Source organism: Pteropus alecto, unplaced genomic scaffold, assembly GCF_000325575.1.
Source record: "Pteropus alecto unplaced genomic scaffold, ASM32557v1 scaffold95, whole genome shotgun sequence".
NCBI lineage: Eukaryota > Metazoa > Chordata > Mammalia > Chiroptera > Pteropodidae > Pteropus > Pteropus alecto.
The window spans coordinates 13294658-13308815 of NW_006441071.1; the positions used below are offsets into that span (position 1 = coordinate 13294658).

General features: G+C 36.6%; 1 protein-coding gene across 6 annotated transcripts in view; it reads left to right on the forward strand.

The window, feature by feature from the left end:
• Window positions 1–14158, forward strand: part of GLIS3 (GLIS family zinc finger 3) — a 420354-nt gene that overhangs the window by 346171 nt on the left and 60025 nt on the right. For all 6 annotated transcript variants that reach the window (XM_025051464.1, XM_025051463.1, XM_025051465.1 and 3 more), the window contains one exon: window positions 8357–8501. In XM_025051464.1, the coding sequence (XP_024907232.1) occupies window positions 8357–8501 (145 nt within the window). The remainder of the gene's footprint in view (window positions 1–8356; window positions 8502–14158) is intronic.

Here is a 14158-nt window from a genome sequence, read left to right on the forward strand (position 1 = left end):
AAAAAAAAACGCTAAGGGAGAGCAGACAAAGAAACAACTGCGGCCCCTTTCAGGGTTGAAATTCTATAATACTACAGCGTTTTGAGGCTTCTCAAATATTAGAACTGTAAAGTATATTGTAAGCAAAGTTAGTCTGTGTGGTCTGGAGAAAAGGGAAGGAATAAACCCCAGTGGGTACAAATTATGGGGAAGCAGATTACAGTTCAAACTTTCTAATGATTAGACCTATTTAGCAATGGAGTGCACTGAGTTGTAAGGAAGTGAATTCCCTGTCATCAAAGAGGTTTAGACAAAGGCTGAGCCGCCACTACATTACGAGGTAATGTTGTGCAGTTCACACCATATTTAAATTTAAATTAATTAAAACTAGATAAAATAAAATAAAATCTGGCTCCTCAGTTGCATTACTCACATTTCAATTGTTCATTAATCAGATGTGTCTAGTGGCTACCAATTAGTTCATCACTGAACTTCTCCGTCATTGAAGAAAGTTCTGTTGGCCAGCACTGCTACAGAGTTGGAGCATAAGACTACTGGGCTCTAGTTCCTTTTTACTTTGAAATTCTGTTTCTGTGAACAATTCCCATCAATCTATTTTTGACTAAATAAGGAGTAGTTTTATAGTATCTATACTGGCAATGAATTTTCATGTCTCTTATTGAGCATATGTACCAACTATTTTGGCAAGTTCATTAATCAGCTATGGATAAAATTTTTGGCATTTGAAGTAGCTCCTGACCAAATAGGTATCTCCTATATAGAAGTTCAGGATGTTTGATTTTACAGTACCTCATTTTTCAGAAGAGGTTTCTTCTAGTGTTTTTCTAAGTCTTCACTCTCATTTCTCTTCCTCTTTGCAAATTGGTCATTCCCAAAGGAATTTGATAGCAGATTGTTGGAGATTAATTACCTATGATATGCTAGTGCCACTTCATAAATGTCAATGCTATAGCTTCAACTGGAAATTAATTGTAATTAATATAATAGGTTAATTCATTGTAATTATTTTTAAGCCTTTTGGCAATGAGTTAATTCCCCAAGATCTACATAGCTTGAAGTGTCATAGAGAATGCTCGATGAAAATGTTCTTGTACTAAACCTTAACCCTCTGGAAAAAAATTCTACTTGTCTTTCCTTCTGGCTGAGTTTCTCTAGAAATACATTTTGGTGGCATTTGAGTTCTGGAGAACAAAGGAATCCCTACAAAGTGATGCATAAACCTGCACAGCCAGATAGACAATGCTCATTGGAGAAAGGGAAAACAAAAGACCTGTGATTGTGCCTCATTTTCTTTGGAAGTATGTCTCACTTCAGACTAACAGAATGCCTTTGCTCTGGGAATAAAATGTAATGGAACTGAAAATTGAAGAATCTGGGCCTTTTTCCCTTTTCTAATTATTTCCACTTGACTCACTTAATCTTGGACAATTATTCAGTCATATCTGAAATGAGAAAATGTTGGGAGTAGAATTTCCGTCTCTTGTTTCTAGAGCTTATAAACATTAACAGAATAGTCTTGAACAGAAAAAAAAAGCAGAAATCACAATTGACGGTGCCTTGTTTTTATACATTAAGAAAAATCCCTGCATTGTTAGGGAACCAGCTCAAATTTCCAAATGCAGGAACCTTGTCAAGTTTTGATGGGTGATTTCATTATTAACATTGAAAAACTATCATTTGGAACAAATATTTCATAATAGGAGACTGTACAGAAGCTAAGGAGCCAATTTGTTTACTTGCACCTGGATAGAAATTAAGCCCTAAAATGGGTCATTAAGATCAGGATCATTAACACTCAAAGACTCACAGATTGGTTTTTGAGACTCAGACATGTCTTATTTCTTCTGAGTATGTCCATGAACCTCACTGCAGATTTATGGATAGATGGATACATGTAATCCTAATACTTGCTGAGAACTAGATCAGGACTTTATGCCAAAAAAACACACAAACAAACAAAAAACAAAACAAAACAAAAAACAAAAAAAAACCCCCACAACTTTCTGACAATTAAAACTGAAGCTAACTGCCAAGATAAAGAAGTAAATTGCCCATTACTATAAGGAATCAAGCAAAGTCTGAGAGCCACTTATTGGGGTTGCTGTAGGGAAGTCATGCATAAGATAAAGGTTTGGCCCCAGTGATATCTGAAGCCCTTTTGAATACTGATTATTTTTGTAAATTATGTATTTTTTAAATTTAGCCTTTATGATTATGCTTTTAGTGTTATCCATAATATCCTAGAATGTCTCCCTTTCATTAAACATCTACTTACTGTACCCCTGGTATGAGGGCACATCAGGTACTGAAGAGAAGGAGCAGTGTGCATTTGAGCATCTTATGAGTGCTGCTGATTGGCTTTCTGCATTCCTGAATCAAATCACACAAATTTAGGGATATTTACTAAGTTAGATGCTCCCAGAAGCCATCTATGAAGCAAGGTATGCATGAGCTATTAGGCGCTCCAAGGAGAAGCCAGTGAGGAATAAGGGAAGGGGATGAAGCTAGGCAGGTGATCCCTTTGGGAGCTCTAAAGCATAACTTAAACCTCAGAGTTTGTCATACTTCAAGGCAAAGGAGTTCTAGTTATTCATTGTGTTTTGGGGCGAGGGTGCTGCTAGGTGTTGGCTGTAAAAATACACAGAAGCTGGGAGATGGGTACACCAAAGCTGGGAGAGGGGATGGCATAGACTTAATCAAAATGCATTCTAATAAGATCTGTATCAGTCAGGCTTTTCCAGAGAAACAGAACCAGTTGGGGGCGGGAAGAAAGAAATTAATTGATTTCAAGAAAAGAAGTTGGGTCTGTGCAGCAGTAGTGAGATATAACAGTAACTTTTCCAGAGAACCTGGGGACTCTTTGCTCTTTCCTCAGCTAGACCAAGATCAACTGATAGGCTTATGGCTAAAATATAAAAAAGTCCTAAGAGAAAAGGAGAAACATGTGAGTGTATGCGGTGGGGGAAAGGAGAATATTGAAGTGGGTTATTTCTTGAGCCAGTGTAATATAACTTCAAGGAACTTGACTTTGGATTCTGACATACCTGAATCCAAGCCTGACCTTTACTAGCTGTGTCATTCTAGCTTTTTTTATCTCTAATATGGAAATCACAGCAGTATGTACCTCATAGGTTTGTTGCAAGACAGTACTGAGCATACTGTAGGCATCTCACTATAGGGATCTATATTTGATGATTGAAATACAGCCTTTAAAAGTGTGTCATGGTGACTGTGCCCATCCAGCTCTTTTCTGTGGGATTCATGAGCATGATGATCTTTCCTGACCTGCAGTGCTCATCATATGGTAGTGGCTTTCAAAGTGCATTCTAATAGGACCTGTATTAGTTAGGCTTTTCCAGAGAAACAGAACAAGTTGGGAGTGGGGAAGGAAGAGAGAAATTAATTGAATTCAAGGAAAGGAATTAACTTCCATGATTGTGGAAGTTGGCTAGTTAGAAATCTGTAGGGTTGGGAACTCTGGCAAGAGATGATGCTGTGGTCTAGAGGAGGAGTGTATTCTTTTTCAGGGAAATCTCACCTATTTTGCTCTTGAGGCCTTTCACTGATTAGGTGAGGCCCACCCAAATTATAGAAGATAATCTCCTTTTCTTACAGTCAACTGACTGTAGATGCTAACTCCATCCATAGAATTCCTTCACAGCATCACCTAGTGTTTGAATAATAAGGTACTGTAGCCTAGCCAAGTTGACACAGGACTAACCATCAGTGTATGTCCATAACTCAGAGGTCAAGTGGACTCTCAAAGAAGGGAAGAGAAAGTGCCTCTACAGCTGTGCATAATAATAGAGGATGAGATGAGTCTCCCAGGAAGCAAATAATGGAGACCTTATAAGAGTTCCCTACTACACTAAGACTAAAAGCCAAAGTGCTCATTGAGGGCTGCAGGATACTGCATGGTCTGGACCTGCCCCACTCCACCTCTCAGACCTCATTTTCTACTCTCTAGGTCACACCCCACTGCAGGCACACTGGCCTCCTTGCAGTTCCCTCCTTCTGGAACTCTCTTCACCTCCATATGCACTCAGCTAATTTCCTCCATTCCTTCAAGTCTTCGCTCAAATATCTTTTATCAACAAGGTCACAATTCTTCCAGTGTTCTCAATCCTGCTTAACCTTCCCTTTTTTCTTTTTTCCATAGTACTTACCAACTGCTATACAATTTACTTATTTAATTAATTTATTTACTGTTTACTGCCTCCTCTACATAAACCCCTCAATGAGTATCTGTTTTCATTGCTGATGTATTTGAAGCCCATACCATAGTGCTGGGCATATGATTGAGGCCCAAGAAATATTTGTTCAGTGAATGAGTGAGAAGGGTAAGGAAAGGCAGTACTACTCTGAAACTAATGGGATATGGGTAGGGCAGCTTTGTTGAACAACTCCAGGGGCATTGTTCACATAGATTACAACGTGAATAAAGGTCCCTGGTGTTGTCCAACACAGCAGCCTTTTAAACTAGACAAATTGATCGTCGGCGCTTTCAAATTCCACTTCTTTCCATAAAGAGCAGTAAAGGTTCCATAAATGGCAAGTCCTTTGCTCTCTCCTAAGAGAAGGTATTAAATTGGATTTAATTCTTTAACCTTTTTTATTCCTATGAAAGAAAATATACATTCAAATTGTTTTTAAGACACAAATCTCATGTAACCAGTTATTATTATGAGATCTGAAGAGAGACATAATAAGAAATGGTTACATGAGGTTTATGCATTACTTAGTTTTTATAATTTCCTATTTCCACAATTTGTTTCCTCTCCTCACAACCAAAAATATCTAGCTCTCCTCATCAGGATTCTTAGAGACTGGTGATTCTGAAAGTATGGTTCTCAAACCAACAGCATCATTATGACATGAGAACTTGTTAGAAGTGCCCCCTAGATCCACTGAATCAGCAGCTCTGGGCAGGGCCTGCAGGTGATTCTGGTGTATACTCAGGTTTGAGAACCACAGTTAGAGACAATCTTCCATTGAAAAATTTTCATCTGTCTTTTTGATATTTCTAGCAGCTAAGAAGATGTGGTTGAAATATATATTATGTAGTTTGTTTTATATAAATTTAAAACTGTATTTCATTGAAAGACATTTTTCCCAGAAGATTCTGCTGTGTGCCTCCTGCCTCACCCAATAGATAATTGCTGGACTAGAGAATGTTTAAGAGCCTAAAATGGTTTGGGAAGGCCCTGTCCTGGTCTAATAATAAGGTTACTAAACTTATATATGATTACTGCATTTCTATGCATATGACCCGCCTTTAGAAATTTTGCATAAGATTCTTAAGACTTGTTCAATTTAAGAAGCACTTCCTAGAACCATGCCTAATCCCAGAGAAAACCAAATTAACTCTCACCACAAAGTTGTATGGGATCACACTCTTGGAAAACATGAATACTTGTTGAAGTTAAGGAAGAATTGCCTGCCTTTGACTCCAGGAGTAACCGTGGCCGTGAAATTCCTTGGAAAGACCTCATCAGTACTGATAATTGTAAAACCCCAGAACACTTGGTAATAGAAAGCAGAGAGACGTTCATGTCTATACTTAATAGAACATGTGGGCCCCAGATCACATTTTAAAGATGGAAGATAAATTAAAAGTGATCACCAGAACTCATTCTAAGCCTTGATTTTTTTCTAGTTTTTCTTACATGGTATGTGTTAGGTTAGTACCAAAGTAAGAAACATACTTTCCAAAGGTCCCAAGAGGGTTAGGCATTAACTCAGACTGTTTTGATCAGAGATTCCAGTGTGGCAAAGCTGAGGAAATTATAATATAATTATGTCTCATTCAGTCCATGTGCTAAATGCTTCCTCCTTATATTTAGGGTCACTATGTCATTTTCATATTCTTGGACTAAGACCTGGACATCTGTTTGTCTCTTTATGAAGCTTTTTGAGATCCAAGAAATACTGCTATCTAAATAGTAACTTACTGATGTCTCATGTGTGTGTGTGTGTGTGTGTGTGTGTGTGTGTGTGTGTGTGTTTCTGATCAGTGTGGTTCAGAGTTATTGTTGGTGGTGTGCTGGTCATGTTTAACAACTAGCTCTCCATGTAAAACAAAAAAGCCCCAGTTTTTAACATTTGCCAGTTTCCACAGTGTAAATATTTTTACCATGATCAATTTCAAGCTATCACTCTGACATCATTGCATGGAAAGTTTGGAAAAGTTACACATGATTGATGCTCCTGGATTGGTGCAAGCCAACTCCAACAAGTCATTGGAATGTAGATAATTTGGAAAGCAGGGGTAAGGATTTTTAAAAATGCAGAGGAAATAAATTCACAATATTGCCACTAGGAACAAAAATCAGTTTTAATATTGAATTACATTTTCTTACAGTATTTTGCATTTGTGTTTTTATGTAATCGTTAATTTGTACATATAATTTTGTGATTTGCTTTTATTTTCATTAGCATTACTTCAATGACTACATAATATTCCATCAAATCGATATAAGATCACTTATTAGCCCTAATTGTGGACATTTAAGTAATATTTCCTAATTTTGATATTGCTATAAGTAATGCTATATAACATAGGAACATTGGATATAAATCTTCCTTCACCTTTCTTCTGGCTGTTTCCTTAAGACAGATTCTATGATCAAATGGTTTATATAATGGGTCTTGAAAAATATTGCCAGATACCATTTAGAGAGTTTGTACCAATGTACATCCCTAGCAACAGTGCTCAAGAATGCCTCTCTTACTGTACCTTCACTACCACTATATTTTTTAAAGTTTTGATAATTGATAAGTTTTTAAAAAGCTGTAACATTGCATTTTTTTGCAAGTGTGCTGAACATTTTTATGTTTATTGTCATTTCTGTTTCATCTTTTAAAAATCTTATGTTCATATCAAGGGCTGCATAGTGAGGCAATCCCTGCCCAGGAAATTTGGCTATGTGCCTCTCGCCTAAATCATTAGATAATTCTTGCACCAGAGAAAGTTTAAAAGCCTTAAATGTTCTGGAAGGCCCTTTCCTGGTCACCTAATCTGGGAGGGAGGAAGAGATGGACACTAAACCTACTCCCTCACTCTCCCCACTTACATTCCTGGTTTCATCTTCTATTCCTCTTCCGTAGGCCCCAGGCTCACACCACTCTAGCCTTACTATTCCTCAAATAATCCAGGCATACCACAAGGCAGACAGGTTCTTCCCACATCTGCAGGGCCCACTCCTTTACTTCTTTCAAGGCTTTTCATAAGTGCCATCTTCAAGAGATTTTCCTTGATCCCTTCTCTAAAATTGCCATCCTTCACCCCTATTCATTGTCTTCTTTCTCCATAGCATTTATCCCCATCTGATACTATATATATTTTATTTGTTCATCTGCTTCCCCCTTAGAGTATAAGTTCCATAATATACTATTCTTAGAGTCTAGAGGAATATCTGACACTCAGTAAATATTTGTTGGATGAGTAAGTATACTCCAGTCCTATATCTAAAGGTTTAGTTTGTCTTGATAAAGACAATATCAATTATTATGCTCCCTTTAAATACTGGAGATAGTAACTGTTTGCAATATCTGTAACAAATATATTTCTAGATTTTTAAGGTATTATGTTTTTATATAAGCAGAAGGTAAATATTTTTATGTAACTAAACCTTGAATTGTGATTTTTTTCTATTTGAATTACACTTACAAAATTCTTTTTTATAAAGAAATCAGATAATTTTTCACCTAGACTTGTATTCTAACATTTTTATGACTCGATTTTTTACATATAATTCTTTAATAAATAATTTATTTTGTTGTGATAAATGAAGATCTAAATTTTTTTTCACGTGATGCTTTTGGGGTTCTGTTTCTGTTAATAACATTGGTTTTCTTTTAATCATGTTCCGTAATATTTTAAAATTTAACTTCTGTATTTTTCTCTCATGTAAAATCTCTAAGCACCAAATCTCAGTGGACATTTCTTAATTTTCTCCAAGATATTTTCATGGTGGTATCTCTGCATTTTAAAAGGATTTTCCTATCTGGACTAAATATACTTGAGTTTGTTTTTGTTATCACTACAAGTTCTGATAAGATACAGAGCAAGTAAAAGAAAATATCATAGGAAGTTGGTTCTTAGAAGTCGAAATATCAAGGACTGAAGTCAAATCTGCTTCTAGCCACATTTTTCCAGAAGCACCTGCCAGTTATTAGGATTGAAAAACTGCCCCTTATATTGACTGTGAAGCTCAATGCCTAACTCATAGTTGTTGCTTGGTAAATATTTGTGTATTGAAGTGCATTGAACCTTAGGGCATGATGCCTTTCCAGTAAAGTATTCCAAGGAACAGCTTTCCTTTTCCATGTGTCTTCTGTTTTCTCTTTCTCTTAGCTGCGGTCCAGCGCAGAGCTCCATCCTGACCTTCTCACAGATTGCCTAACCGTGCAACCCCTTCAGCCGGCCACTTCCCCACGAGATGCTGCTGCAGATGGGACAGTGGGATGCTCCCCAGGGCCGGGACCTGACCTCTATCCAGGTAATGACAGCAAAGGCAGACCCAATCACATCAGCTAGTCTCTAGGCCCTTCACTCTGGTTAAAGGGAATGCTCACATGAGAACAGTTCTCCTAAGATCATCTTTATTGCGCTTTATCAATGGACTACACATTATCCTTCTCCCCACCCTCCCCATTTGCATTCTAAGCTGGGTTTGGCAGCAGACTGTTTTTTCACATAAAGAAACAAAGTAAATTAATGCATTAGCTCTTTTAGTTCTGGACTTCAGCTAAAAGTTCAGTGCACCCAATCTTCTCAGGTATCTTAAATTTATTAACTTGATTTAGACTCAAAGGAAATACTTCCCCCTTGAGCAGGTAACAGGCACCATGTGGATTTCTTAATGGAACAGTCCTTGTCTTTTTTGCATTTTAAAAGGAAGCCCCAGGTCCCTAAGAAAAATGTCACACCACTAAACAGACTTATAAGAAGGATGTTCATTATTGTTTGTTAATCATTGGTGGAGAGAGGATGGAATGGCACTCGCAGACCTGCTTCCTTCTGCCTGGGTCTGAATAATAATAGATGACTCTATATTTGGAAATTTTCACGTTTATAGTGAAAAATAAGAAAGGATTAATATACAACAGGGAAGTTCCTTTTTTGTTTACTTAGCCTGGATTTTTATACGTTTTCCACTCTTATAATGAATGGTTTTATACTAGTGCAAACACAATTGGTTATCATCCTCAGGAATGGAAAGCTCTTACTGTCATGCTATGAATGTGAAAGCAAAAGTCTAATCAGCTGCACATTCCAGACAATGGGAATTATCTGTTTTCTGTGGATTGTAAATCTCACTCCTACCCGCATCTGATTCCAGAGCCAGGTTTTGGCAGCAGACTATTTATTTTTTTCTTTTTAAAAGTACTAATAAGCCATACAAAATTAAGAACTTACTGATATGTAACAATGGAATAGAAGCAAGACATGGCTTATATAACTTTTTAAAATCAACAGTTCAGTTGATCCAAATTCAGGGGAAAGGACGTTAAACAACTACAGTATTTCATGAAGGTCACTCATCAAGATATTCTTCATGTTGTCTAGTGTCAGTGGCCCTTTATCAGTTGCTTTGGCTACTTACTCTTGAAGAGAACAAAGCCCCTCTGCTTTTTGAACCCCTAGGAGATGAGATTAAAACTGATTTAAATGACTGACCAAATCTTACAGAGGTTTCAGGTACAGGTACATATATACATACGAAATATGCCAATGTACAATGTTATCAGCACACACACATATTTTATATTAGATATGTATAGCATTCCCTACTTCTTCAGTCCATAAATAGATGATTTTACTAAAGACCTGGAACACAACAGATCTAACCAAAATCAGTTGAAAAATGGCCCAACATTCAGCATATCTGGTGGTGAGCTAATCTTGCTCTTAGAAATGGATTTGGGAAGCCACGATGTCTCTATCAAAACGTTATAGTACCTTTGCTATATGTAACATACATATATATGGCTCATTTTCAAAACTTAGTGGTCACATTTGTCTTGGTATGTATTTTTGTATGTCTGATAGTGTTTTTAAAGTTTTTAAGAGATTTAGTTTGAAATGGCTTTGTCATTGCAAGCAGTTTATGATGCTTTTATATATTTGTCTTCAAAAAGATTTTGAGTCCTTAGTTTGGGCCTCCAGCTTTAATGCAGGTGAGGTGCCTTAATGGGTTAGGAGCCTAAGTTGCCACACTGTCAACAGAGCATCTTCAGATTAATTTGAATTTTCTGCTTCTATGGAACATTTAAAACAGATAGGTGGCCTCTTCCTTAACTGTGTTCCTGGAATTTTACTTCTCGAGTTAGCTTATAACTCTGAAAGTTTATCTTCCCTACTTCTTTATTCCTTCTTCCCCCAGGGTTCTATTTTACTTTCTTTGTTCTTGCCCTTTTTTTTTTTTTAATTGATTATGCCTTCTGTTTTGCTGAGTAGACAACAAACCCAGAGCAGAACAAGGCAAGAAGAAAACTTAAAAAGTAAAAATTTTAAGCCTTCCTTTTAAAGTTCTAAAAATGCATTTGCCAGGAGTGCATGTTCACACCAGTTTTAAACCTGTACTAAAAGATCTATGGAAAGAAGCCAGACAGTGAAGAATGCCAAAGGAAAAGGAAACTGTTTGTCAATTAGTTAAATGTAAAACCTTAAGTGTTAAGGCAATTTGACAAAGATTAAAACTTGGCTAAATGGCAAAAGTACTTGGAGTCATTCCCTTTATGTTCTGTTATACAAAATTGAGAAAATATTTGTTTAATGATTGTCAAGCACTTAGACTTTTAGGTGCTAGTAAATTGATTTATCATAAACATATTTTGATGGCGACTCATTCAGTACACATGGGCATAGGATCAGAAGTGCTATAGCTGAGCACCGTGACTTTTTAGAAGCCACGACTATTGAGGGCTCATGATTTGAAGAAGTCATGGTTTTGAAATGGAAATTTCTAATGGGCAGTAGACAATGATTTGTAAGATTACAAGAGACGGATAAATTGCAGAGCATTAAGATGAACAGGAAAGATGGCAGTTCTGACACATACAACTCTTGCAAGTCTCCTAACCTGTTGGCCTCCCTTATAGAAACAAACTTTTCAGTAGATATGACAGAGTTTGATTGGAAAAGATTGCCCAAAAGACTTTTATTTCAGTGGAAGAAAATAGTGCCCCAGGTTAAAGCAGCCAAATATCACTTGAAGCTATGCTGAAGATGATTTTTAAAGTGAGGTGTTTACTAATCTACTATTTGGAAATCCTGGAGCTCCCCAGGCCTGCTCCTTGGCTAAACTGAGAGCAATTTTGTGATTTAATGGTAAGGTGGGACAATTTCAGCGATGGCTCACTTATACTTTCTTCCCTTTTATTCTATACCCCAAGTCGATAATACACAGGCAAGCCCATAAATTGAGGTGATGTATCCGGTAATGTGAGGGAGAAGTATTTCATAGCCAGTAAATCAAAGTGAGAACACCACTTTCAAGGTTTAATGCCTGTGCAGAACTTCTTGTCAGCATCTTCAAAGTAATGAAGCAGATAAGCCTACAGTTAGTGAGTCTGTAGTATCATGGACAGCCCAGACCAGGGCCTGGTCTTGGCAGAGTTCATTCACTAACAAAGAATGCTCTGTGGAAGAAGATCTGTCTCATGGGTGATCACAAAAGTCACGAGTCTCTCAAAATTGAAACTACACTGTGAATTCAATAAAACATGCCCTTTGCAAATGGTCTTAGCCATGAAGATGTCATAGAGGCCAGTGTGGTTGAGATGTTTGAATCTCATAGAAGCCACCCATCAAGTGAGGAACTAAAGCAGCTAGAACAAGGAAATCTACAAGAAGGAGGGGATTTTATTGCTACCACTTCTATTAGGTTATAAAATAATTATCATGTTTTAGAGCTATTTAATTATCTCAGTTTTGAAAGTAACCTTAGATTTTTCAGGAAAAATAGTAAGTGTTATATTCTGATATTTTAAGGAATTGTAGAAGGAAAATAAAGACATTTTTAGAGCAGGAATTTTTGAAATCATATATTGTCATTTCCTTTCCTTTACCCTCATTAGTGGGAAATGAAAGCTTCTGTCTTACAATAGCATCATTTTTTGGTAATAAATAGCACCATATTAAATTCACATAGGATTTAATATACTCCATGAAATGATTATATTTCATTTTAATGTAATTTTATGGTATATGTTTTAATACATTTTCTACATTCTTAAGTTGAGTATATTTGCCATCTTGGGACAGCTTACAGAGTGGTAAAGGTTAGAAATAATTTTTATATGAAAATGCCTCAAATAGTCTCTTCTCAAAAAAGTGGTTGTTAATTTAGAGACTTTATTCGAAGGTTCTAAATTGGCACACAAATTTCCCAATAGGTTAAACTTTATAGGATAATTGTGAGTATCAAATAACCTGATCTATATATATGTCCTTAAAAGGAAATAGAGCATTATAAAAAAATGCAATAGTTATTACTTGCATTACCTTCAAAATTTCTGCTTTGCTTGGAATTCTCCAGAGGTGGAAAAAGGACAGAACAACTTGAAATTGGTGGTGGATAGAAGAGGCAGAGGCCAGGGTTACAGAAGCCATTTTAAGGGATACATTTGACAGCAATATCTTTGTCATGTTCATTCTGATGTTGCCTTGAACTGCCGTAAAAGTCTTATATTGTTCTTGTAGCATCTCTTAAATCTGGTTTATCCATCAAGTTAGATTGAAGAATCAATGAGAGTAGAAGCAAGCCTCAATCTTCTCTGGTGTAGAAACTAATAGCTTTAATCTATAGATTTAACCCTCCCTGCCCCTGAGCAATACTTTAGTGTGCATTAAATCACCTGGAAGACCTGTGAAATTACAGATTGCTGGTCCCTACCCCCAAATTTTCTGATTCAGTGGGTCTAAGTGATTCCCAAGATTTTGAATTTCTTCCAGGTGTTTCAAATAAGTTCCGGGTGTCACTGGGCACTGCTGGTCAAGGGACCACAGTTTGAAAACCATTACTAGGATCATAAAATGTGAGAGAGTGACTTCTAGCAAAACATGATCTGAATTTTGGCTTGTCGGAGTTACAGTAAGAATCATCTCTGATTAACGAGACGGGAATCCTTTCACAACGTATATGTTTATCAAATCACCACAATGTATACTTTAAATATCTTACAGTTTTATATGTCAGTTATACCTCAATAATGCTGGAATTAAAAAAAATAATTGGAGCAAAATTTTTGTATGATAGAAATCTGTGCACAAGAAATTTTTTTTTTTTAATTTATGCCTACAGCACCTGGTCTTCCTAGGTAGTCTCTCATCTAAGTACTTACCAAGCCTGACCCTGTTTAGCTTCTGAGATCAGACATCAGGCTTGTTCAGAGTGGCATGGCTGTAGACCATAGACCGTGGCTCCACTGGGGCGGGAACCCAGGACCTTCTGCGTGTGTAGCAGACGTGCTAACTGCTACACTATGAAATCACGTCCCCACAAGAAAACTTAATGATGTGGTTGATATGCTATATATTTATAATGATTAATAGAATAATACTGTTCTGGTATTACTATTAAATAATTACTAAGATACAAAACTGAATCAAACAGTGAAGAAAAAAAGAATTGTGCTGTAGTATATATTTTCGTTTCTCACTACAGAAAACCTATAGATGGATGTTAAGCTTGTCTTCTCACCAGTGTTATAATGGCACTGCTCATATTTTGATTAAGAGTGAGATCTTATAACCACCAAACTGAAGAAATTTAAAATTCTGATTCCCAGCCAGCACAGGGCACATTTGTATGTATCATTAGCAAATGCTAATGACTTTTTCTGTTTGCAAGCTGCTTAATTTGGTGCTTCAGTTTTCCATATCCACATTTTCCCTTGTATTCATTCATGTTAGGTCTCACGCAAGATTAAGCTGAATTATTCAGTTTTACAATATGTACAAATTTTTGCTGTAAAAATAATTTTGTGAGTGAGCAAAAACAATTCCACAGCTCCCGAGGAGAGGAAAGTAGGAAAGCTGGGCAATTGTAACTTTATGCCCTTGGGCAAAGTCTTGGTTGTCTTTATACTATTATTTTTCCTTTTCCTCATTTTATGTTATTTTGCTGGCACTTAAATGGGGTGTGAGAAG